Below are 26085 nucleotides of genomic sequence, written 5' to 3'. Positions count from 1 at the left end.
TTGGGTTTTCATGTAATGTCAGGAAACCCCCAGTTGCTTTTCCCACTCCTTTCTCCTGTGTGGAAACTTGACATGTCATCCATTTTCTTGGCTTCACTTTGAAATATTCATTTTCACATTCTCTTTTAGTTTACCTTTTTCTTCTTGTGAAAAAGTGTATTACTACATTTACTTACTCGGGGGTGGGGACACATGCCAGAGAACACGTTGAGGGAGGTGGTTCTCTCTTTCCACCATGTCAGTCCCTCCAGTTGAACTCAGGATTCCTGAACTCCCGAGGCTTGGAGCCGCTGAGCCATCTCATTGTCTCCCCCTGCCTCAGCTCCTTTTTAAGCATTCAATCCTTGCGCTGACTGGTACTAAATAGGATGGGAGGGTGACCACATATTTTCTCTCTCCTGCTGAGCCAGGCTGCAGTCAAACCTAATTTAACTTTCTGAGGCCCACCTATTATTCTCTAGCACCCCCTCTTCTAAAAAGAGAATATGTGTGCTAGTGCACACGTGTGCAGGTGTGCATGCATCTGTGTGCAAATGCACGTGGAGGTCAAAGGTTGTACTCGGGTGTCATTCTTCAGGTGCTATCCACCTTCGTTTTTTGAGATAGGTCCATAGCTTGACCAATGAGATAGGCTGGCTAACAAGCCCCAAGAATGCACCTGTTTCCACACCTCCTGTGCAGGATCACAAGTGTGCTGTCCCACTCAGCATTTTATGTAGGTTTTGGAAAGTGAACTCAGGCCCTCATGTTTGCATGGGAATCACATGACTGCCTCCTGGTTTGTAGAAAGATTTTTGTAATCCAATTTACCTTTTTCTGTTCTTTCCCTATTGAAGGACCCAACTTTGCCTAGACCCGAGCCAGCTAAAATACAGACCAAAAAACCCAAGTCAAGAGGTAAGCAAGATAGCTGGGAAGGGGCAAGCCCCACAGATAGGGAGGGCAGAAGCAGAGAGAGTGAGTGTTGGCAGGTGGTTGTGCCTGACTGAATCTTATTTCTGGGATCTGAGAGAATAGGTCAGGCTGATGCCAGGGCGGAAGTCACAGCACCTCATTCTTGTTCTCAAACTCTTTGGTTAAAGGCGTGGGGTTTAGCTTAGTCCCCAAGGCTGATTTCTTGGAGCAGGCTGGTTCTGAGGAAAACCATAGGAAGGAGAAGACCCTGGAGCAGCAGTGTCAAGATGGCTGGAACTGGAAACCACTGAGGGAACTTGCTAGACTGAGGCAGAGATGTGGAACAAGGCAGAAGCTAAATATGTGGCTACCATCTTCCCTGCTGACTGTCAACACTTTTTCTTCATGCATAGGGGTTGGGGTTTATACAGGCCCGGCAGGAGGACAAGATGGGACCCCAAAGAAGAAAACTGTGAAGAAATCTGTGGCCAGTGAATCCACAGTCCCTCCTGTCCCCACACTGAAAGAACAGGGGGATTCAGACCTGGGCCACCCAGGTAAGCCTCAGAGAGTGAAGGCTGTGGGGAACGAGGCTCTTGACTACATCGCTCCTCTCGGGCCATTTCTGAACAACTCTTCATGCTTCGGTGTGGAGGTGGGAGTGTTATGAAGTTGAGGCTGGCCTGTATCGTATTTGAGTTCTAGGCTAGCATGGGCTACACAGAGAAACCCCTTTTCAAAAACACTGAAAAGGAGGAGACAGAGAGGAGAAGGAGGAGGATAAATGAAATTCTAAATGAAAGACCATGTCTCAGAATGAACCTGGAACATTCTTTATAAACTTTATAAACTTAATTGTGGCCAGTGATAGCATGAAAGACCTTTAATCCCAGCACTCAAGAGGCAGAGACAGGCAGGTCTCTGAGTTTCAGGCCAGCCAGAGCTATCTAGTGAGACCCTATCTTAAAAGAACTAAGTAAACAAGCAAACATAATTGTGTCTGATTTGATTAAATCCAAGGATAAACCAAATGGTAGAGAATGTTTATTGATATGGTTGTGGGCTGGCTAAGTAGATGCTTGATGCTTCTATGATAGTCCCTCTAAACCTAAGTCACTAAGTCACAGTGGCTCTATGACTAGATATGTGGAGTTTCATACTTATCTGTTTTGTGTGTGTGTGTGTGTGTGTGTGTGCGCGCGCGCGCGCGCGCGCGCGCGCGCGTGCGTGCCATGGTACAGATGTGGATGTAAGGAGACAACTTTGGGGAGTCAGTTCTCTCCTTTACCATGTGGGCTCCTCCACTGAGACATCTCACTGACTTGTTTTGCTTTGTTTTTTGAGACAGGATTTCACTATGTAGCCCTAGCTGATCTGGAACTCACTCTGTAGACCAGGCTGGCCTTGAGCTCACAGATATTCACCTGCCTCTGCCTCTTGAGTGTTGGGGTCAAAGGCATGTGTCACCTCCACCTGGCCTGAGAATTTCATACAATGTATTTTGATCATATTCACTCCCTCAACTTCTCCCATTTCTTTCTTCACCTTCTCCTCCCTGACCACCCAAACTTGAGTGTTCTTTTTCCCATCAGTCCATTAAGTCCAGTTTGTATTGCCCTTGGGTGTGGGGCCTGGTCTGGGGTGTAGTTGACCTACCAGGGGTCAATTGTATCATTAAAGAAAACTGACCTGCCCTCTCCCAGAAGCTGTCAAGCTAAGTCAAGCACTGGCTGCTCTCCCAGGGGAACATGTTCAGTTTCTAGCACTCATGATGCTCACAGCCATCATGAGTCTAGTTCCTGGGGGTCGAAACCCTCTCTGACCCCCACAGGCACTGCACATATGTGATGCATATACATGCAGGCAAACACCCATATACAGAAAATAAGATCTTTTTAAAAATTCCAGTAGTGTCTCAGCCAGTAGTGAGGTTTTATGTGTACCTTTCCCTTTCCACACTGGGATTTTCTCTGGCTTGAGCTCGCACAGACCTCATGTGTGCTGTCACAATCACTGTGAATTCACGCGTGCAACTGCCCTTTTCTGTTCAGAAAACACTGTTTCTACCACCTCTGGCCCTTATACAGTCTTATGGCCCCTCTCTTCCCAAAGATGCTTGAGGCTTAGTAGAGGGGTGTGCCGTGTTCCATCAGGGCTGCACCCTGTTGAGAGATGACCCTGCTGCAGGGAGATGCAGCGATCTGTGGGGAAGAAGTAGGTTATTAGGAGTCATTTTAATACTGTGTCCATTAAGCAGGATAACGGTATTGGATTCCCCCCAGGGCCTGAGATCTGTCTACCCACAGTGCCAGGTATGGGTTCTGTCTCGTGGAATAAGCCTTAGGTCCCATCACTGGCCTGGGTTTTGACATTCTGTTTGCACCGTCTCTGTCTGTGACCACGTGTATGTCGGGTGGCCGGAAGAAGGTGTCATATGCTCTGGAACTGGAGCCACAGAGGGTTGTGAGCTACTGTGTGAGCACTGGGAATTGAAACCCAGTCCTCTATAAATGCTGTAAGTGCTTTTCACTGAGAGCCAGCTTTCCAGCCCCATTGACATTTCAAATACAAATGTACTGAGACTCAGGGTTCAGATTTATTGACCACCCACGTTGAATACATAGCTGACCCAGGCCAGAATCCAAGTGTGACCCAAAAGCCCATATTCCATATTTTGATAAAAACTATATTTCATATGTTTTAAACAAGAATTGTAAAAACTCAGGGTAAGTTGACTCTTAACTTTGTCCCTTTTTCCTTTAGGACCTAAGAAAAAATTTAAAGCTCCCGAAAACAAGACTTCAGCCACCAACTTATCTGAGGAGAAAGAAATTAAAATTGTGTCCAAGTGCCCTTCCCCCCCAGCTCAGCATGGGGCTTGTCCAGTGGGAAAGGAAGGGCTTGGGCCCCAGGGGCCCCTGACACAGAAGGCGGCGAGTTTCCCTCCTGACGATGACGATGACGGATCCAGTGACCTGGACCTGGAACAGCTCATGGAAGTTATTGGAGAACCGGAAGAGAGAGGGGAGATGCAGCAGAGGGCCAGCTCAGAGGAGTTCCTGGCGGCCCTCTTTGAGGAGTAGAGTACTCTGGTCCCCCTGCTGTTGTCTGCCTCAGGGAGAGCCTCTTAGCCCTTCGGAGCAGCTGTTAAATGTTGGGGTTGTTGACCTCCGTGGGTCACGTCAGAGCTGTGCAGCCTGTGTTAATAAAGCAGGTCTCTGGAATTAGTGCTGAGCTGTGCTGTGCTGTGTGTGTGTGTGTGTGTGTGTGTGTGTGTGTGTGTGTGTGTATGTGTGTGTTGCTATGGCAAACTGCCTTCTCTGGAGAGTATAGGAAGCTGGGGACAGCAGTGAGACCCAGAGCTGGGGAAACCTCCAGAAAAGCATGTCTGGGCTCCAGCTGCTTCCTGGGAGCTAGCTACATGGCCTTAGGCAAACACCTTAGCCTCCTGGTGTTTAAGTTCTGTGTCTCACACCATCTAGCTAGGGTGTGGGCAGATGTCCAGTGCTGTGGTTTGTGGGAACAAGTCACACTGTGTGCTGATCATTACACTCACGGATGTGGGTGCATGTCATGGAGTCCACTTGTTGCATTTAGGATCCCTCGCCTTGGGCTGCTAGAAAAGGTAATAGAGGAGGGTCCTTAGAAGGCCAGAAGTCAAGTGTCACGTCAGTTCTCCTTAGATTCATTTAGGCAAATTCTGTGGATCTTTTTATTTTTGTGAGGAAGGCCTATGAAGTTAGAAAAAGGAACTGGGAGTTTCTCAGTTTCTTTGTGGTTAGACTCTGACTAATGAATTTCTGTGTCTGCCTGTGGTGGTATCGGTGACCTGTGAATTTTTCTTTGCCTGTGGTATCTGTGGAAGCTGGAGTCTTCCCACTAGAAACAAAGGTGATTCTAATGAGCATCACTCATTTGGCCTTTACGGTGGAGTACACAGTCTCTTCCTGGGGGTTCCTGTGGGCAGGCAGGCTGGGCGCTGCTCCTGGTGAGGTGGGGCTTGAGAGGGAGATGGAGGCATACAGGATGTTACTATCCTGAGGGAGAAACGAGAGGTCAGATGGTGGTAGCGGTGCAGTTGTGGCTACCACAAAGCAGCAGCTGCAGCCTGAGTGTCCTGCTCACACCACAGGCCTCTACCCGTCCACCACCTTCAACACCCTTTCATTCCCTTCAGGTCTGAGTCTGAGTTGCTTACCTTGGGGTTCTCTTTGGCATCCATACATTGTCCTAGAGAAAAAGGAACATGGAGTGCTGAAGTCAGGCAGTGTGACAGGAGAGCAGGCAGATGGCTGGGAGTTCCCACAGTGAGATGGGGACCTTGGTTACATGGAGGGACAGCAGGAGGCCGGAAAGGAAGTACTGAGGGAATGCTTATGGAAGTGTGGGGCTTGGGAGAAGAAGGCAAAGGCAAGTGTGGAAACAAGAAGCTGACAGGATTACCTTCAGGGCCAACACTCTCACGTTTCTCACTGTTTTCCAATGGCTCCCTGCGTAGGAACAAGATGGGCGATGTATTAGAGGCGGGATGAGAGAACTGAGACAATTGGTGCTGGGGTGGCTCCGTGAGATACTTGTCACATAAACATGAAGCCCTGAGTTTAGATCCCCAGACCCACATAAAGCTGGGTGCTGGAGAAGCAGAGACAGGCAGATAAATCTCTGGAGCTCACTGGTCAGCCGGCCTGGGCTAACTGGTTAGCTCCAGATTCAGAGAAAGACCCTGTCTCAGAGAAAGTGGAGGGCTGGAAAGGTGGTTCAGGCAACAAAAGTGGCTGCTTCACAAACATGAAGACCCAAGTTGAGATCCCCGGGACCCATCTAAAAGATGCAGGGCACAGTGAGCCTTGGAGAGGGACCAGAGACAGGGAGGTCCCTGAAGCTCATTGGTCAGCCTGGCCAAATCGATGAGCTTCAGGTTAGTGAGAGACCCTGTTTTGAAATAAAGGAGGAGAGTCACCACATAGACCTCTGGCCTCCACGCACATGAACACACACCACATACATGACCTCTGACCTCCACACATGTGCATGTGCATCTGTACATGCACACACAGGAATACGTAGTGACACACAGAACTGAGCATGGTCGTATATGTGTTCAATCTCTGTACTCAGGAGGTAAAGATAGGACTCCTGATGTTCATTGGCCAACCAATCTTGTCTAGTTAGTGAGTTCCAGACAGTGGAAGACCCTGTCTCCAACAACAACAATAACAACAACAACAATACCAAGTGGGATCTGGTGCAACGACTTGGTGGTTAAGGCCTTGACATTAAGACTGACAACCTGAATTTCATTCCAAGGATCCATAAGGTAGAAGAGCCAACTCTCAGAATTTGTCCTTGGTCTTCCATACGTGTGCCATGTCAAGATCATACACACACCCATACATGCATGCACACAGACAAAATGTAATAAAAGTAATTATTTAAAAAAGTAGATGGCACCTGAGAACACACGCATGCACACATGCAAGTGCATGCAGACACAAGCGCATGCTCCAAAGGTGCCCTTTGAGTGGTCTCTGCAATCCTTAGTGACTGGGAATGAACATGATGGTGTTAGGTCCTCATAAGAAGGCTCTCTGGAAGAAGATGAGGGGTAGTCTGCCCAGGGTCTCTTAGCACTAGGACAAGGTGAGTATTCTAGGAGATCTAGGGAGGAACAGAAACTAGAAATAGGAAGAACCAAGGATATCCTCTCTCACTACATTGGTTATAACTAGAAGGCAAAAAAAAATTCATATCTTCCGGGTCGGCACTCAGGTACGCATTCCTGGAGGAAAGTGTTGAGGTTTTGTCTGGGACCCTGGCCCCAAGTTTATTTTGATTGGTGATCCAAGATGCAGAAAGACAATAGCTGGAGTGAAGAGACATAGGTGGGGAGGAGGTTTTTGGAGGCTTAGAGAGAGGAGACCACTGGCTCATTGGAGCTAAGAGCAGCCCAGATGAAACATAGTAACTAGTAAGTAATAATTCGGTGTTATCGATAAGGAAATGGATTCTAACAACATGGGGGGGTAGACAGCTGCCCAGCTTTTGTGCTGCCTAAGGCATATTAAAATATAAAGGCTGTGTGTGTCTTTCAACATAAATGATCTAAGGTGGGTAGAAATCCCACGCCGGATTTTTAATTATTTTTATTACCACAGAAGGGACCTGAGCTTGGACTGGAGGATGAGCATCTGGGTCCCATCCAAAGCATCTCATAAACCAGGTGTGGGGCAGTGCCTGTCATCCCAACTCTTAGGAAGTGGAGGCAAAGGGATCAGAAGTTCAAGGTCATTCTTGGCTACATAATGAGTTTGAGACCAGCCTGGGCTATATGAGACCCTTTCTCGGAAAATTGGGGTTGGAGGAGGACGGCTTAGACAGGCAATGTATGATAAGGGAAAGAAAAGACAGGAGAAAAGGGCAGAGAGGCTGGAAGGCAAAGAGAAAAGGAGAGATGGGGACGACCTAGAACAAAGGATCCTGGGAGAATGGGCTTCACCAACCAACCAGCGAGAAGAACGGAAAAGATGGCAGCGCTGGATGAACCCAGGCGGATGGATGTTCAAGGCTGAGAAGGAACCAGACAGAGAGGGAAGCTTAGGAAACAGGAGAGGAGACAGACCCTATGAGGCACTGAGGTGGTGGTGGTGGTGGTGGTGGTGGGGTGGGGTGGGGCGGAAGCTGTTCTGAGAAGGAAACTCCCTGAGACTCCGCGGGTGTGAAGCTGGTGGAGGTGAGGCGCTTGGCCCACAGAGGACGAAGGACAGAGCCCACAGGATGAGCCAGGCCGCGAGGAGCCCCAGTGCACGGCTCTCCAGAGGTGGCACTCACCTGGCTGGGGTTTCAGCTTTAGTCCTCTGGCCTGTTGGGAAAGAAACAGTGTCAGGGTGACCTTGGTGCTGATCTCCACCATCCCTCGCTGTCCTCTAGGTTCATTCTACCACCTTCAGAGGATGGCGGGTCGGGGTGGGGGCAAGGAAACTGCCCCAGGCCAGTCAAGGAAGAGCCCAGAAAGACCTCTGCAGCGCCATTATCTCACTAGCTCCTCCTCTCAAATATCTGCCTGGTCCACGCCCCATCCGGTCTCCTTTGCACCCTCTCTCATCCCGGACCGATTTCCACTCCACGCTCACCCACCTTCCTTTTCGCAGCCTTAGAAACTGCCTCTTTGTGGATTATATTTTATTCTTCTGGTCTCTTTGCCTTGGTGCATACTATGCTGTTTTAATCACTCTAGATTTTAGAGTTTTTAAAAATTGCCACTTATTTATTCAATGGCCGGGGGTGTGCTACAGTTTGTCAGAGGTCAACTTGCATGGTGGCTTCCAGGGAACTCGACTCAGGTGCTTTTGATTCCTTTACCCTTTGACCACAACTGTAGCTTAAAAAATTAAAAAAAAAATTTTTTTTTAAATTATGTGCATCTGTGTATGTGTGTGGGGCAGATGCACGAGAGTAGATGTCTGCAGAATTCAGGAGAGGGCTTCGGATGCCCCGAAAGCTTCAGTCAGTTACAGGCCCTTGTAAGCTGGGATGTGGGGGAGGGGATTGCTGCAAAAGGAACCCAGGTCCTTGAGTGGCCAGTGCTCTCAGCTGCTGAGCCGCCGCCCCTCTCCCAACTTTTAAGAAAATTCTGAGATCAGGCAGTACGAAGCCTCCATCATTGGCTATTTTGCTTCATTTTGTTTTTGTTTCATTTTGTCTTCTTTTGTTTGTTTTTGAGAGCGCATCAACTGGAGAAGAGGAATTATTATTTATTTATCTATTTATTTTTACAAAACTGCCATTTTAGTTGAAATGGGAATTATTTCGAGTCTACTGCTGGTTGTTGTAAGATTGATGCTTTAAAAACGATACCTTTATTTATTTTTATTGTATGGATATTTTGCCTGCTTGTATGTCTTGTTTCATTCATGTGTGCCTGGTCCCTGTGGCAGTCAGAGGAGGGGATCATATCCTGTGGAACAGGAGTTCCAGGCGACCACAAGCCACTGTGTGGGTCCTGGGAATCAAACCCAGGACCTCTGCCAAGAGCAGCCAGTGCTCTTAACCACCGAGCCATCACTCCAGCCCCTTAGCATAGACATCTTAACTATGCTAAATTAAACTATGATATAAAGATATAGTTATATCTTTAACTATGCTTAAATTTTTCCATTTTTTTCATATTCTCTGCTTCTTTTCTTTCCTTCTACAATGCCACCCACTGTGTTTTGGAGAACAAGTTATCTGGCTCCTTAGTTTTAGCCTTTTACCAAAATGTTTTACTTTGCTTTCTTAGGTTTAAAGATATATTTTTATTTGTGTGTATGTATGTATGTATGTGTGAGTGTGTGAGTGTGTCTCACGTGGGTTCCTGTGCCCAAGGAGCCCAGAAGAGAGCACTGAACCCCTGAGGCTCGGCTTACAGGTGGTTGTGAGCTGCCCCATGTGGGTGCTGGGACCTGAACTGGGGTCTCTGGGAGTGTAGCAGATGTTCCTAACCCTAACCACTGGGCAATCTCTCTGTGTTCTTTTGACTTAAAATACAAGTGGTTTTGTTGTTGTTGTTGTTGTTTTATGATAGCTCTGTCAGATCCATACAACATTTCAAATATACCCAGCTCTGGTGAGCTTCCCCCTGTGGAGGTTTGAATGAGAAGTCTCCACCGCCCGTCTCTTTGCACACTTGGCCTGCTTGGGGAAGGTTATAGAACTTTGAGGACGCTCAAGCCTTCTGGAAGAGGTGTGTGTCCCTGGGTGCGGGTTGGGAGAGCCTGTTGCCCGCCTCATCTCCAGCTTCCTCTCTGATTTCTGCATCGTGAAGACGTGACTGCCCAGCGTCCTGCTTCGGTTGCCCCGCTGTTATTAACCTTCCTTCTGGAACCGCAAGCCAAAACAAACTCTTTTTCTCCACAAGCTCCTTTTGGTCCTGACGCTTTACCACAGCTGTGGAAAAGTGGCCGTCGCCACAACCCTGTAACGGGCTTCCTCTTTCAGTCCCGTATGACTTGGTGGTTTCATCACTGGTTTTCAACAAATTTGAGACTTGTTCTTGTTCTCTGGTCCCACGGATTCCTGTTGGGGCCCGCGCTCTCCCTAAGAGCCACTTTGCAATCTAATCACTGATTCTGTGTTTTTTGAGGTCTTCCGAACCCAAGGATGACCTTGGACTACTGTTCCTGTTGCCTGCATCTTCCACACATTGTGGTTATGGACACGCCCTACCACACCGGCCTAGTCACAAATCTGGATGCTTTTGCCTCAGTCTTTCCCCCACTGTCTATTCCTCTCTGTGTGTAGCTCCACTGGGTTAAACCTTGCAGCCTGAGCCTCCTCCAACCTGTTGGTCACACCGGAAGAACGTAATGTTAGATTCCAGCTGCTGCTTTAGCCACAGCTCTTGCAGTAACCGGTTCCCTCTCACAGACACTGAGGCACCGTGACTCTCCAGGTGACGGCAGGCTTCCACCCGGGCCCCGGGTGTCTCACCTGGGAAGTAATTTTACGTCAGGGAGGGTTTTAGTGGCCACACATCCTGCTCTTTCCTGGCACATTTCTGTCTCCCTCCTGGTACAGGCTTATGCTCTGAAGCCACTCCCATCCCCAGAAAGTTACAAAGAAACCATCGCTTCTCTCTAAAGCTTCTGCCATATTGAGGCCTCAATCCTCCCTGGCACGCTGTTATCTTTCCTTTTGTCCATGGAATTGGTGATTTTTAAAGTAAACTCCTTCCTCTTCAATAATCTGCCTCAGTGACCCTCTTGAGCCCCCATCTGAGACCTTCCACACACGTGGATGGCGTCACAGCAGGAAGCCGAGGTGGCCATTTTGTTTTGCCTCTGGTCTCAGAGTCTTTGCGACCTGACTTACAAGGTTCCCTTCGGCCTTCTGCCTCCTCCACCAGCACGGCACACCACCGCAGTTCTTCAGATGGTTTCTCTTTTCTGGAGGGCCAGGAAGTGTCCTCTACATGATTCCCATCACTTTAGTGGATTTTGTGGAGGGGAGGTGGGGTTGAGATAAATTCTTATATAGTCTAGGCTGGCCTTGAATTCCCTGTGGTAATTAAGGTTGGCCTTGAGCTCAGAATCCTCCTGCCTTTACCTCCCCAAGTGCAGTAACTGCAGGTGCGGACACCATTGGCTGTCACTGTTTTTATTTTATTATATTTATTTACTTACTATATATGTGAGTATACGCATACCATGGTGTGTGTGTGTGTGTGTCTGTGTGTGTACACACGGGCATTCTAGTCATTGCCGGAGCCTTGACCTCTTGGGTCATCCCTCTGCTTCCAACCGCCATGATTTATTCTTTGACTCTGTATTATTTGTCTTCCTTTGAGAGTTCGTCTAGCTGCCCACCTCTCCTCTGACTGTGTCTGTCGACAGCTCCTTCCAGACTGAACACTCAGCCCTCGGAGCACCTCCCCCAACCCCACAGAGTTAGGGGACCTCATGTTTCGCCTACTTGTGATCCTCCAGTTTCAGATTTTGGGAAGTGAATGGACACGGCTAAGTTGAGGCAACTTCCTGTCTGCTCTGCTTTCTCCCTGGCTTTCTCCCAGGCAGGCCCTTTCTCCTCTGAAAACCAAAGGAGTGGGCTGGCAATGACATGACAACGAATGACTAAGTCAACAGAGAAGAACCGAGATCTGACTGGACAGGGCGGTCCAGGAACTCGACCCTGCAGATGCTTCACTTGAGGAGTTCACTTAATGCAGATTCTGAGGGGGATTAGCAGTGCACACCTGCAGCCACCCAAGCCGCAACAGCACTGACAAAAAGACCCCAGTTACTCTAAGCACAGGCCTCTGAGCCTGACTCTGGACCGAAGAGGGGGTCTTCATAGATGAGCACTGGGGAGAGAGGGAGGGAGGAGGCCAGAAGCCAACCGTGCTATATCACTCCTCAGTAGCTGTCCACACTATTAACCATTATTATTATTATTATTATTATTATTATTATTATTTAAAGACAGGGTCTCTCACTGGGACCTGAGGCCGATCGATTAGGCTAGTCTGGCTAACCATCAAGCCCCAGGGACCATTCTGTCTCTACCTCCCCTAGCACTGGGATTCCATGCATTCCGGTGACAGAACTCAGGTCCTCATACTTGCATGGGCAAGCACTTTTACTGACCGAGCCATCGCCTGCGCGCTAGGATTTGCACTGTAAACAATCACCTTCGATGACGCCGGTGTAGATTGTTCTGTGCAAACACCCGGGAAGCGTGATTGGGGGTGCAGTCTTGGGCCACTTACCTTGCCTTCTCTTCCACCTGAGGAACACTATCAATCCCAAAACCCCAGCCAGGAAGACAGCAGCCGCCACTGCCAACCCAATTGCGGTGTGCAGATCCAGGCCACCAGTTTCACTATGCGTGCTTTCTGTGACGACATTTTTGGTGCGCACAGAAGTTGTAGCGGTGGTGCTGGTGGTGCTGGTGGTGCTGGTGGTGCTGGTGGTGCTTGGAGGTGTAGTCGGGGTGCAGGTGGCTGGAAGAGACAGAGGGGAAGTCAGCGTGGAACTTCCTGGCAGGGGAAGGTGTCCTAAAGATGCCTCTGATGCCCTCTTTGCCCATCCGACTACTGGAGCGATGGACTCCGAGGAATTGGAATCCCCCAAGGAATGCTGGGGGAAGGGAAAGGTTGGAGTCTGGAGCCAGACAGAGAAAGAACTGGTCTTCCAGAAAGAAAGTTAGTTCACACGGTGGTTCTGACAACTCCTCAGAGCAGCTTGTAGGAGAGACTAGAGACAGCGATGGCTCACTGGTGGGCGGGGCTACACGGGGGAGGGGGCAACTGGGCCTGAGGTGTTTTCTATTTAAGTCTAAACCTCAGATCTGTCTGTCTGAATCTCAGGACCTGTCAAAACCCCAAATATGGACTTAGCACAGGGGCACTGGGCCTCCTTGTTCCTCTTCCCAATTTGGCCATGTTGAGCAAACCTCTTTCCTCTGCTTGTCACTGTGACCTGTTCCTTTAATTGTCCTGTTGAAGACAGATGGCCAGGCCTGGCTTGTTAGAGCTTCCAGGGTCCAGGCTCTGACTCTATACTCAAGTAACAAGTGGGTTCTTCTTGGATCGGGGAGGACATGGGTATCTTGTCTCCTGAAGGGGGGTGGGATGTGGGATGGAGAAACTCACACCGGAAGAAGGGAACGAGGGAGGGGGCTAAGAATCGGTGAGCAATGACGACTCATTATTTCTTGGTAGGATGTCTTCAGACCCTCCTGTCCATCATCAGTTACAAAGAGCCATCTCTAAGTCACACACATCAAACACGTTCTTTTTTTTTTCTTCTAAAAACAATTCTCGTTAGAACAGAGGCAGTTGCAAGATGCACAGGGTTATTCCTAAAGTCGTGGGTTATTAAGCGAAAATAGGCACAGCTTACCTGCCTGTGAGTTATTGGTCAGGGAGGCCCCAGAGGCCCTCAATACAACATAGGCTATGGCCACTGTGCTCCATTACCCACCATAACTAGATGGTAAGAACCCATTGCTGAAGACACTTCCCCCTTGTGATGTAGATGTGATCAAAACACATTGCTTAAATGTACGGAATAGTCAAATAATAAAATCGCTTAGCCATTTATTTTATTTATGTGTACAGTGTGTGAGTGTGCATACTCTTCCCTATACTCACATGCGCACACACAGGGTGGAGGTGTGCACCTGAATATGCATGTGGAGGCCAGAAGAGGCTTACGGTGTTCCCTCCCCACAGTCTCCATCCATTCCTCAGGTGCGGTCTCTCCATGAAATGAGGGCTCAAGTGTCAGCCATGTTGAAAGCCAACAAACATCAGCAATCCTCCTGCCTCTACCTCCTTGGAACCAATATTCCAGTGTTACAAATGTACAAGCATTGTGCAGGGCCACCCAGCTTCCTACGTGGAAGCCAGTGCCCTTAACGACTAACCAGTGCCCTTAACGACTCCTGACTTTTTCTTTTAAAAGACAAAGTTCCATGTAGCCTAGACTGGCCTTGAACTTGCTGCGTAGCTAAAATGACTGTGAGCTTCTGATCTCTGCCTCTACTTCTGAAGTCCTGGGACTGCAGATATGTACACCCCCAAAAATCATGTGTGGTGGAGCAAACCTTTCATCCCACCCTTCAAGAGGCAGAGGCAGGCAGACTTCTGTGAGTTCAAGGCCAGTTTAGTCTACATAGCATGTTCCAAACCAGCTATGTTTAGTAGTAGTAGGGCTACATACTGAGACCCTGTCTGAAAAAAATTTACTGTTATAAATGTAAGTAATGTAAGACAACCGTATACGCAATATCCGGTTCAGTAGCTTAGAGCACACTCACTTTGTGCTGCTTTCTAGTTAGTTCCAGAACTTTTTTCAATGAACTATTTCCTTTTTGCCCTAGTGGATTTTAATGGGGCATGTATTAAAAAATTAACAGGCAGGAATGTTAAGTGAATGAATTAATTTAAAAAATACCGATGGGGCTGGAGAGATGGCTCAGCGGTTAAGAGCACCAACTATTCTTCCAGAGGTTCTGAGTTCAATTCCTAGCAACCACATGGTGGCTCATAACCATCTGTAATGGGATCTGATGCCTTCTTCTGGTGTGCCTGAAGGGAGCAATGGTGGTGTACTCATATGCATAACATAAATAAATCCTTAAAAAAACACTGATGAAAGAACCTGGAGTGGAGGGGAGGTGTAACTCATTGACACAGCCCTGGTCTAGCGAGCGTGTGGGGACAAGCAGAAAAACATGGTGTGTCTGACTGAAGCAGAGGGAGACATGGCTGCCTTACAGCGACTGTTATACCAAGCACCTAACAGGCTAGCTCAAAGGCCAGGAGAGAGCATCAAAGGAGGAAGAGGGAGGGGCCTGGGAAGAAGGGAAATTTCAGAAAAACTCATTTAGGGAACCATGTAGGAGGCACAGGAAACACAGACGTATGGCTGGCAGGCCAGTTCTGGCTGTGGGGTTTCTCCTGCACCAGCACAGGGGTCAGGATGAGGTAATGGTTTGCCAGGGAAGGCAGGTGGGTCTGACCTAGAAGGGACAGCACATTTATCACTGGCAATGCTGAGCATTGACAATGTGATTACTGATAATCAATTGTTGTTTGACAATTAATTTTATATTTTATTTTCCATAAACTTATGTTTTATTAAATTTTGCACACACATATTTGTGTCTGAGTTCATCTGTGTGTATATATGTATATGTTTATGTGTGTATATGTGTGTGTGTGTGTATGTGTGTGCTTGTGTGTGTATGTGTATACGTATGTGTGCCTGTGCATGCATGTGTGCATGTGTGTGTGCCTGTGCATGTGTGCATCTGCGCATGTGTGTGTATGTGTGTGTATATGTGTGTGCTTGTGTGTGTGTATGTGTATATATATGTGTGCCTGTGCGTGCATGTGTGCATGTGTGTGTGTGTGCCCGTGCATGCATGCATGTGCGTGTGTGTATGTGTGTGCTTGGGTGTGTGTATGTGTATATATATGTGTGCCTATGTGTGCGTGCGTGTGTGTGTGTGTGCCTGTGTGTGCGTGCGTGTGCGTGTGTGTGTATATGTGTGTGTGTGCTTGTGTGTGTGTATGTGTATACATATGTGTGCCTGTGCGTGTGTGTGCGTGTGTGTGTGCCTGTGCATGCATGCGTGTGCATGTGTGTACGTGTATACGTATGTGTGCCTGTGTGTGAGTGTATGTGTGCCTGTACATGCATGCATGTGCATATGTGTATGCATGTGTGTGCGTGTGCATGTGCGTGTGCGTGTGCGTATGTGTGTGTGTGTGTGTGTGTAGACCGGAGGTCAGCCTTGGGTGCTCCTTCCTCAGACATCATGCACCCTATTTTGTAAGTCAGGCCATGTGAGCACCTGTAACCCACAACACCCTGGGAGATGGAGACAAAGGATGAACAGGGCTTCATAGGCCAGTCTCAGCCCCAAACTCTGAGGTCCAGGTTCAATGAGAGACCCTGCCTCAAGGGAATAAGGTGGTTCTTGTTAGAGGAGAATCCCCAATGTCCACTTCTGGTTGCCACAAACACAAAGTGGTGCATATGTGCACACACACACACACACACACACACTCAGCATGCACACACATGCTTATACCATATATACATGCTCCACAAAATTAAGACAGGAGGCAAGCAATAGAGTGAAGACAACCAGAGGTCCTGCATCTACTGGTTGAGAGAAGCATGGAGGTAAAGGGTCCCTTTCAAGGCCTGTGCATCACCAGTGTGACCTTGGACAAGGGGTTGAGCTCTGCTGGCCTCTGTGTCTCCCTCTGTCCATGGACCATGACAGTGCTCAGCAGTGGTGACTGACAGAGGCTGGGGCAATGCTCACACAGTGACTAGGCTGTGCTCTGTGTGGATGCAGTTACACCTGCAACAGAGGAGGTGAAGTAAATCGGAAACCTAACCATGGTAGGAACATGGCAGACCATGTGGGAAAGATGGGGGCTGAGGAGGAAGGAGGGAGAAGAGGGAAATGAGGAGGAGAAAAAAAGAAACGGAGGGAGAGATGGGGGAGCCGGAGGCATACAGGGACAGTGGAGGCCATGAGATAGGGTGTAAACCCTTGATCTAACTGAGACCCAGACGCAGGACCAAGGGGAGGTTGCGCCATCCCAGAGAAGCCAGATACCCACGGATTTCTAGCAGCGAGGGCAGGATGGACGGTAGTGCAAATTTGGAGAAAGAGGCAGGAAACTGGGCCATCTGGGAAGAGCTGAGGCCTGGGAGAAGGATGGGGAGATCTGAGGGTACAAAGAGGGGACAGCTCACAGAATGCCGCTAAGGTTTGCAGATGGTTATAGAGAAGAGAGAAGGTGAACTCGGCAGAGCTCTGGGGAGGGAAGAGAACGCACGAGAGAAATCTGCAGGAAGGATCAGAAGTCTAGGCTCTCTAATGACATTTATGGTATAAGGAAGCCAGGGGCCACCAAGCCAGGGCTGTGATGGACTCACCATGGGTCACGGTGAGTTGGGTCCCAGGAATAGACTGCCAAAACTTCATGCCTTCTGTTGTTAGCAGAAAAACTCGGCCAAAGTATGGGGCCTGGTCAGTGTCCTTTAAGTTCAGGATTCTGAGGGCTCCGGATGTCTGACCCTGTGTCCAGTTCAGGATGAGCCGGTCCTTGAAGTGTTCATGTATGAAAGGCGGGGTTGACTTGTAGATGAATTCCCCATGGAAGTTCTTCCATCTCCAGGCTATGCTCATCTTTGAGTCCTTGGCCAACTGCCAGGAGGAGGGGAAGGAGAAGGAGAAGGGGATCTCGATGGAGCCGCCCTGGACCCCAGAGAGGCTTGCTGGTTGGTTGAATCCATAGTCATTTTCTCTGCTGGCTCCTGCAGAGTTCCCTGGGAAAGATGAGGAGAATCTGAAGGCAGTGCAGGGATGGAAAGGACAACCAGAGCCTCCTGAGCCTTCATACACTGGCAGGGGTGGGACACAGGGCAGGACTGTCTCTATGGCTGGTGGGACAGGGAAGAGAGTGAAGGGTTGGGTTGGGCTCCCTCTGAGGGATGAGCTCTCTTGAGGCAGAGAGGCCTGACAGGCACCTCTAACAGATACCTGTCCAATTGACACCCACTCTGCTGATCTCCACTGTCCCCTCCTGTGGTTAAGTCCCTGCTAGTGAGGTCCCCACCACTCACCAGTGTGCACACATGCTGCTGACAGCAGAAGAAGCAGGATCTGAGCCATGGCCAGAGGCCCTCCAGGGAGTGAGACCAGCAGAGCCATCAGGAAGGGGAGGACTCTGGGTAGTAACACTGCGGTGCTCAGGAGTCCAGAGAGAACCAGGATGAAGTGACACACATCCTCAGGACTTCTCATGTGGGGGACCGAGTCGGGGCAGGACCTCTCCATCTCCACCTCCTTGTGGCCAGCAACTTCCTGTATTGATCTGGCTTCTTCTTTTCCCATGTTGCAGAAGATCCGCCCTTGTGGTCACTGACAACATAACTGAGCTCTCGTGCCCAGCCACCATTGTTGGCTGGGAGACATGGCCTAGACCTTGGCATGACTGGTTCTCCTCTCTTCCACCTGACCTTCTGCCTTGTCTACCTTTTCCATTCCCCAAGGGGCTTGTAATCTCTTCGTCTTCTTTCTTCCATATTTCCTCTATTCCTTTCCTCTCATTCCCCAATTTCTTTCTCATTGTGTCTCCTACCATGCTGGTTGTCTGGGTCTCTCTCTAACAACCTCATGTAATGATGTTGTCAGTCTCTGAACCACTTCAGACACAATGAGGAAGCAAGGTGGTGATGAGGAAACCCATTCAGTCCCTGGCCCTAGCACAGTGACGCCCTTACCCTGCTCCTCCTTCCCCCATCTGCTCTTTGGCATTTTCTTGCCTTTTAGGCATTCTTCACAGTGCTCAGGAAGAACCAAGGCCTGTAGACTCTCTCTGCCTTGCTGTGCTCCCTGTGGCACAGTCTCCAACTTCCCTTGGCTTCTTGGACAGTGACTCTAAAACTTCTCTAGTTTATAAACAATCATTTCTCCCTTCCCCTCCATCCCCCCACCCTAACACTCACTCAGAGGAGGATCTGGGAACCCCTGGCACATGTCACATGACAGTCACGTGGCTCACTGACTGGATTTTAGTCACATTGAGTTCGTGGAGTCTTCCATTCCACACAGAGACTTCAGGCGGCCTGCTCAGCGCAGCCTCTGAGGGGGCTCTTTCCACAAAACTCTTGAGTGACTCCCTCTAGTTATGGTCACACCAGAACCTTCTCTGGACTAAGTGGGCACAGACGGCTCAGAGCAGCCATGTGTCACTCAAGACCTAAGGCCTGGGACATGGCTGAAAGTGGACACAGCCGACTTGTGACTTGGGTGGAGACATGAGAGGTTGGGACAGAGGATGTGGTGGCCTCAGGGCTGGTTTTAAGGAGGTTCATCATACTATTCCCCAGGACACAGTGCTGTCAGTTCACTGAAAGGCATGAAGGCATGAAGGCATGAAGGCATGATTGTATGAGAAGAAGTGCCATCATTCTTCCTGCGTGACATTTGCAGAGGCATCTTCCCGTTTCCTTAGCTTTCCTGGCATTGATCGCCTTGTCCACACTTCCCTGCAGCTGGCTACACAGCCTGCCCTCTCCCACATCTGCTTTTCTGCCTCCTTCACAGTCCCCGTGGTCCTCAGATCCCTTGACCTGAGCCAGACACACACTGTCATGGCCTCACTGGCAGCTGCACAGGGACAGACTTCTGTATCCAGAGTCCCCATGGAGACACTGAGGCACAGAACCTTTGGGATGAGTTGACCCCAGTTGGAAGGTCAGTCAGGACATGGACTAGGGATATGGTACTTGTCAGAAGACTTGTTTGTTTGTTCGTGTGTGTGTGTGTGTGTGTGTGTGTGTGTGTGTGTGTTTAAAGTCTATGTCAAGTAGCCCAAATGGTCCTAAACCTTTTTAAATAGCCCAAGATGACCATGAAGGATTACAGAACTTCCTGCCTGGTCCTCCCATGAGCAGAGATTACAGGTGTGTACCATCATGCTCCTTTATCTACTGTTGGACACACAACCTTTGGTTCTGTGCATGTCAGGAAAGTAAGCACTCCATGAGATGAACCACAATTTTAGCTGCAGTGAGGTCTGTGAGGAGGATGCCCTCTTGGTCACGAGTCCTCACTTCCAGATTTCATCTGCCTTTCCCTTAATCTCTGGGTAAATGGTGACTCAATTGCTAACTCACCCTACAAGGGGCTGACAGAACTGTCATATGTCCTCTGCTGGACCTCAGCATTATTATACATCAGGTTCTCCAGGTTCAACAGGATCCCAGCATCCCTTGTGCCCTGCTCCACTGCTGCCACCTGCTGGCTCCTGAACTCCAGGTCATGAGCTGTGTTCTATTTTCATGTTTTGGACTCAGTTAAATTCCTGCTGTGGGAAGAGACAGATAAATGCATCCCTCTCAGTTTGAAGCTAGCCTGGTCTATATATGTCAAGTTTCAGGGCAGCAGGCATTACACACTAAAAATTTGTCTCAAAAAAACCAAAACACACAAACAAAAACTAAGAAAAACAAAACCAGGCTGCTATCTTCTTTCCGGTGACTAAGTGGACAGGTACAGCCAGGAAGTAGGGATCAGGAGCAGCAGAAACAGCTGGGTCCATCCAGGCTCTGCCTACACCCAGGGTCTGGGCGGCTCCACGGTCCTCTGTGCACTGATTCACCCAGGGAGTAAGTCTCTTCAGGGAGTGATTTGACTCCCAGCTTTAGAGGTCAGGCTGCTGCCATCTTCTCTCTGGTGACCCAGCCAGCAGGTACAGCCAGGAGGCAGGAAACAGGAGCAGCAGAATGCTTGGGACAGAGTTAGTCCTGGCTCCACCTGCACCCAGAAGCTGGGCGGCACCACAGTACTCTGTGTTAGGAGAGAGCTGGTCACCCAGGCGTGCTGAGACAGGCTTGTAGGCCCACAGGAGGGACAAGCACCCACCAGAGACAGCAGGACCAACTAACATCAGAGATGATCAGATGGCGAAAGGCAAACATAGGAACATTACCAACATAAGTCAAGGCAACATAGCACCATCTGAACTCAATTCTCCCTCAACAGCAAGTACTGGATACCCCAACACACCAGGAAAGCAAGATTTAGATTTAAAATCACAGCTCATGATGCCGATAGAGGGCTTCAAGAAGGATATAAATAACTCCCTTAAAGAAATACAGAAGAACACAACTAAACAGGGAGAAGCCCTTAAAGAACTACAGGAAAGGACAACAAAACAGGTGAAGGAATCAAACAAATCTATCCAGGATCTAAAAATGGAGGCAGGAACAATAAAGAAACCACAAAGGGAAATAACTCTGGACAGAGAAAACCAAGGAAATAAGTCAGGAGTCATGAATACAAGTATCAACAATAGAATACAAGAGATAGAAGAGAGAATCTCAGATGCAGAAGGTACCATAGAGAGCATTGAAATAACAGTCAAAGAAAATGCAAAATGCAAAATGCAAAAAGCTCCTAACCAAAAACATCCATGAAATCCAGGACAAAATGCGAAGACCAAGCCTAAGGATTATAGGTATAGAAGAGAGTGAATATTTCCAACTTAAAGGGCCAGTAAATGTCTTCAACAAAATTATAGAAGAAAACTTCCCTAACTTAAAGAGAGAGATACCCATGAACATACAAGAAGCCTACAGAACTCCAAATAGTTTGGACCAGAAAAGAAATTCCTCCCATCGTATAGTAAATAAAACACCAAATGTACTAAACAAGGAAAGAATGTTAAAGCAGTAAGGGAAAGAGTCGATTAACATATAAAGGCAGACCTTTCAGAATTATGCCATACTTCTCACCAGAGATTATGAAAGCCAGAAGATCCTGGGCAGATGTCATACAGACCCCAAGGGAACACAAATGCCAACCTAGGCTACTATATCCAGCAAAACTCTCAATTACCATAGATGGAGAAACCAAGGTATTCCACGACAAAAACAAATTTACACAATATCTTTCAACAAATCCAGCTCACCAAAGGGTAATGAATGGAAAATACCAACAAAAGGAGGGAAACTACACACTAGAAAAGGCAAGAAATTAATCGTCTTTTAACAAAACAAAAGGAAGAGAGATACACAAACATAACTCCACCTCTAATAACAAAAGTAACAGGAAGCAACAATCACTTTTCTTTAATATCTCTTAACATCAATGGACTCAATTCCCCAATAAAAAGACATAGACTAACAGACTGGATAAATAAGTAGGACCCAACATTTTGCTGCATGCAGGAAACTCACCTCAGGCACAAAGACAGACACTACCTCAGAGTAAAAGGCTGGAAAACATTTTCTAAGCAAATCGTCCCAAGAAACAAGCTGGAGTAGCCATTCTAATATCAGATAAAATTGACTTCCAACCTAAAGTAATAAAAAAAGATAAGGAAGGACACTTCATATTCATCAAAGGAAATATCTACCAAGATGAACTCTCAATTCTGAATATCTGTACTCCAAAGGCAAGGGCATCCACATGCATTTACTAAACTTTACTAAAGCTCAAAGCACACATTTTACCTCCCACAATAATAGTGGGAGACTTCAACACCCCACTTTCATCCGTGAGCAGATCAGGGAAACACAAACTAAACAGAGAAATGGTGAAACTAACCGAAGTTATGAACCAAATGGATTTAACAGATATCTATAGAATATTTTATCCTAAAAGAAAAGAATATGCCTTCTTCCCAGCACCTCACAGTACCTTCTCCAAAAGTGACCATATGCTCAGTCACAAAACAGACTTCAGCAGATACAAGAAGATTGCAATAATTCCATGCACCCCCTCAGATCAGCACAGACTAAGGCTGGTCTTCAATAACAAGAAAAACAACAGAAAGCCCACATACACATGGAAACTGAACAACATTCTACCCAATGATAACTTGATAAAGGAAGAAATAAAGAAATTAAAGACTTTTTAGAATTTAATGAAAACGAAGGCACAACATACCCAAACTTATGCGACACAATGAAAGCAGTGCTAAGAGGAAAACTCATAGCTCTGAATGCCTCCAAAAAGAAACTGGAAAGAGAATATACTAACAGCTTAACAGCACAGTTGAAAGCTATAGAAAAAAGGAAGCAAATACACCCAAGAGGAGTAGAAGACAGGAAATAATCAAACTCAGGGCTGAAATCAACCAAATAGAAGCAAAAAGAACTATACAAATAATCAACCAAACCAAATGCATGCAAGCATCCATTTTGCTGGTTCTTTGAAAAACAACAACAACAAGAACAAGATAGATAAACCCTTAGCCAAACTAACCAGAGAGCACACAGACAGTACCCAAATCAGCAAAGTCAGAAATGAAAAGGTAGGTATAACAACAGATACTGAGGAAATCCAAAAAATCATCAGATCCTATTACAAAAGCCTATACTCAACAAAAGTGGAAAATCTAGAGGAAATGGACAATTTTCCAGGCCAATACCAAGTACTAAAGTTAAATCAGGATCAGATAAAAGATCTAAAAAATCCCATAACCCCTAAAAAGATAGAAGGAAGTCATTAATAATCACCCAACCAAAAAAAGCCCAGGACCAGATCGGTTCAATGCAGAGTTCTATCAGACCTTCAAAGAAGACCTAATACCAATACTCTTTTAACTATTCCACAAAATAGAAACAGTTGGGACACTACATAATTCGTTTTATGAAGGCACAATTACTCTGATACCTAAACCTCACAAAGACCCAACAAAGAAGAACTTTAGATCAATTTCCCTTATGAATATGATGCAAAAGTATTCAATAAAATTCTTGCCAACCAAATCCAAGAACACATCAAAAGGATCATCCACCACGATCAAGTAGGCTTCATCCCAGGAATGTAGGAATGGTTGTTCAATATACAGAAATCTATCAATGTAATCCTCTATATAAACAAACTCAAAGGAAAAAAAAAACATGATTAAATGCTGAGAAAGCATTTGACAAAATTCAACATCTCTTCATGATAAAAGTCTTGGAAAGATCAGGATTTCAAGCCCCATATCTAAACATAGTAAAAGCAATATACAGCAAACTAGTAGCCAACATCAAACTAAATGGGGAGAAACTTGAAACAATCCCACTGAAATTGGGGACTAGACAAGGCTGTCCACTTTCTCCCTACCTGTACAATATAGTACTCAAACTCCTAGCCAGAGCAATTAGACAACAAAAGGAGGTCAAAGGGATTCATATTGTAAAGGAAGACATCAAAGTTTCACTATTTGCAGATGATATGATTATATACTGAAGTTCTCCACCATAGAACTCCTAAACCTGATAAACAACTTCAGCAAAGTAGCTGGATATAAAATTAACTCAAACAAATCAGTTACCTCCCTATACTCAAAGGATAAAGAGGCTGAGAAAGAAATTGGAGAAATGACACTCTTCACACTAGCCACAAATAATATAAAATACCTTGGTGTGAGTCTAAGCAAGCAAGTGAAAGTTCTGTATGAGAAGAACTTCAAGTCTCAGAAGAAAGAAATTGAAGGAGATCTCAAAAATTGAAAGATCTCCCACACTCATGGATTAGCAGGGCTAATATTGTAAAAATGGCTGTCTTGCCTAAATCTACAGATTCAATGCAATCCCCATCAAAATTCCAACTCAACACTTCATAGAGTTAGAAAGAGCAATTTCCAAATTTATCTGGAATAACAAAAACCCAGGACAGTGGAAACTATTCTCAACAATAAAAGAACTTCTGGCAGAATCACCATCCATGACCTCAAGCTATGCTACAAAGCAGTAGTGATAAAAAATTGCATGGTATTGGTACAGGGACAGGCAGGTAGATCAATGGAATAGAATTGAAGACCCAGAAATGAACCCTCACACCTATGGTCACTTGATCTTTGACAAAGGAGCTAAAACTATCCAGTGGAAAAAAGACAGCATTTTCAACAAATGGTGCTGGGTGAACTGGCAGTCAACATGTAGGACGATGCAAATTGATCTCTTCTTATCTTCCTGTACAAAGCTCAAGTCCAAGTAGATCAAGGACCTCCACATAAAACCAGATACACTGAATCTAATAGAAGAGAAATTTTGGAAGAACCTGGAGCACATGGGCACAGGGGAAATTTTCCTGAATAGAACACCAATAGCTTATACTCTAAGATCAAGAATTGACAAATGGGACCTCATAAAATTGCAAAGCTTCTGTAAGGCAGAGGACACTGTCAATAGGACAAAATGGCAACCAACAGTATTGGAAAAGATCTTTATCAGTCCTACATTTGATCGAGTGCTGATATCCAATATATACAAAGAACTCAAGAAGTTGGACTCCAGAGAACCAAATAATCCTACTAAATTGGGGTGCAGAGTTAAAGAAAGTAATCCCAACTGAGGACTAATGGATGGCTGAGAAACACCTAAAGAAATGTTCAACATCCTTAATCATCAGGAAAATGAAATCAAAATAACCTTGAGATTCCACCTCATACCAGTCAGAATAGCAAGATCAAAAACTCGGGACAGCAAATGCTGGAGAGGATGTGGAGAAAGAGGAACACTCCTCCATTGCTGGTGGGATTGCAAGCTGGTACAACCACTCTGGAAATCAGTTTGGCAGTTCCTCAGAAAATTGGACATAGCACTACTTGAAGACCCAACTATGCCACTCCTGGGCATATACCCAGAAGATGCTCCAACATGTAATAAGGACACATGCTCCACTATATCCATAGCAGCCTTATTTATTATAGCCAGAAGCTGGAAAGAACCCAGATGTCCCTCAATGGAGGAATGGATACAGAAAATGCGATACATTTACACAGTGGAGTACTACTCAGCTATTAAAAACAATGAATTCATGACATTCTTAGGCAAATGTATGGAGCTAGAAACTATCATATTGAGTGAGGTAACCCAATCACCAAAGAGCACACATGGTATGCAATTGCTGATAAGTGAATATTAGTTCAAAAGCTCGGAATATCCAAGATACAAGTCACAGTCCACATGAAGTTCCAGATGAAGGAAGATCAAAGTGTGGACTCTTTGATTATTATTGGAAATTGGATCAAAACACCCAGGGCTCATACCCAATCAATAGAAGGAAAATAGTGTCCCCAATGGAACAGCTAGAAAGGGAACCCAAGGAGCTGAAGAGGTTTGCTCCTTCACAGGATGAACCAACCAGTACCCCCAGAGCTCCCAGGGACTAAAGCACCAACCAAAGAATACACGTGGAGGGACCCAGGGCTCCATCTACATATGTAGCAGAAGATGACCATTTCAGACATCAATGAGTCCTGTGATGTCTAATGAGCCATTAGTCCTGTGAAGGCTCAATTCCCAAGTATAGGGGAATGTAAGTCAGGAAATTGGGGTGGGAGATGGTGAGTAGGGGAGGGGGTAGGGGGACAGGTAACAGTGAGGGGATAGGAGGCTTTTGGTGGGATAATATGGAAAAGGGTTAACATTTGAAATGTAAATAAATAAAAAATTAAAAAAGAAAAACAAACCCAAAAAAACCACACCAAACAAAAATAAACCAAACCAAAGCAACAAACTCCTCCGCATATCAAAATACCAAGAAGCAAAGCAAAGATACTCCAGGTTGGTAGTCAAGTTGGATGGTGTCCTAATCATAACGCCTGAAGGTGTCTTCTGAGCTCTACATTCCTGAGCACACACTTATATGTGTATGTACCTGAGTCTTCACATGTGC

The 26085-nt window shown here is 46.7% G+C and overlaps 2 protein-coding genes across 2 annotated transcripts in view; one reads left to right on the top strand and one right to left on the bottom strand.

Annotated features, from left to right (window-relative positions):
- The window catches only part of Zcwpw1 (zinc finger CW-type and PWWP domain containing 1), a 32774-nt gene extending 28656 nt beyond the window's left edge, over positions 1-4118 (top strand). The window contains exons 15-17 of the mRNA XM_052168657.1: positions 837-897; positions 1308-1451; positions 3658-4118. Coding sequence (XP_052024617.1) covers positions 837-897; positions 1308-1451; positions 3658-3977 — 525 coding nt within the window. The 3' untranslated portion in view covers positions 3978-4118. The remainder of the gene's footprint in view (positions 1-836; positions 898-1307; positions 1452-3657) is intronic.
- Positions 4119-4578: 460 nt separating this feature from the next.
- On the bottom strand, positions 4579-17972 carry LOC127673089 (paired immunoglobulin-like type 2 receptor alpha). Its single transcript, XM_052168647.1, has 7 exons — positions 17526-17972; positions 16836-17228; positions 12137-12370; positions 7723-7753; positions 5338-5384; positions 5093-5124; positions 4579-4931 (listed from the first exon to the last, which is right to left on the bottom strand). The coding sequence occupies exons 1-7, from the start codon at positions 17794-17796 to the stop codon at positions 4806-4808; spliced, it is 1134 nt and encodes a 377-aa protein (XP_052024607.1). The 5' UTR covers positions 17797-17972; the 3' UTR covers positions 4579-4805.
- Positions 17973-26085: the final 8113 nt, after the last annotated feature.

The sequence above is a fragment of the Apodemus sylvaticus genome, chromosome 22 (genome assembly GCF_947179515.1).
Source record: "Apodemus sylvaticus chromosome 22, mApoSyl1.1, whole genome shotgun sequence".
NCBI classification, from domain to species: Eukaryota; Metazoa; Chordata; class Mammalia; order Rodentia; family Muridae; genus Apodemus; species Apodemus sylvaticus.
This window is presented reverse-complemented; position numbering and strand designations above follow the sequence as displayed.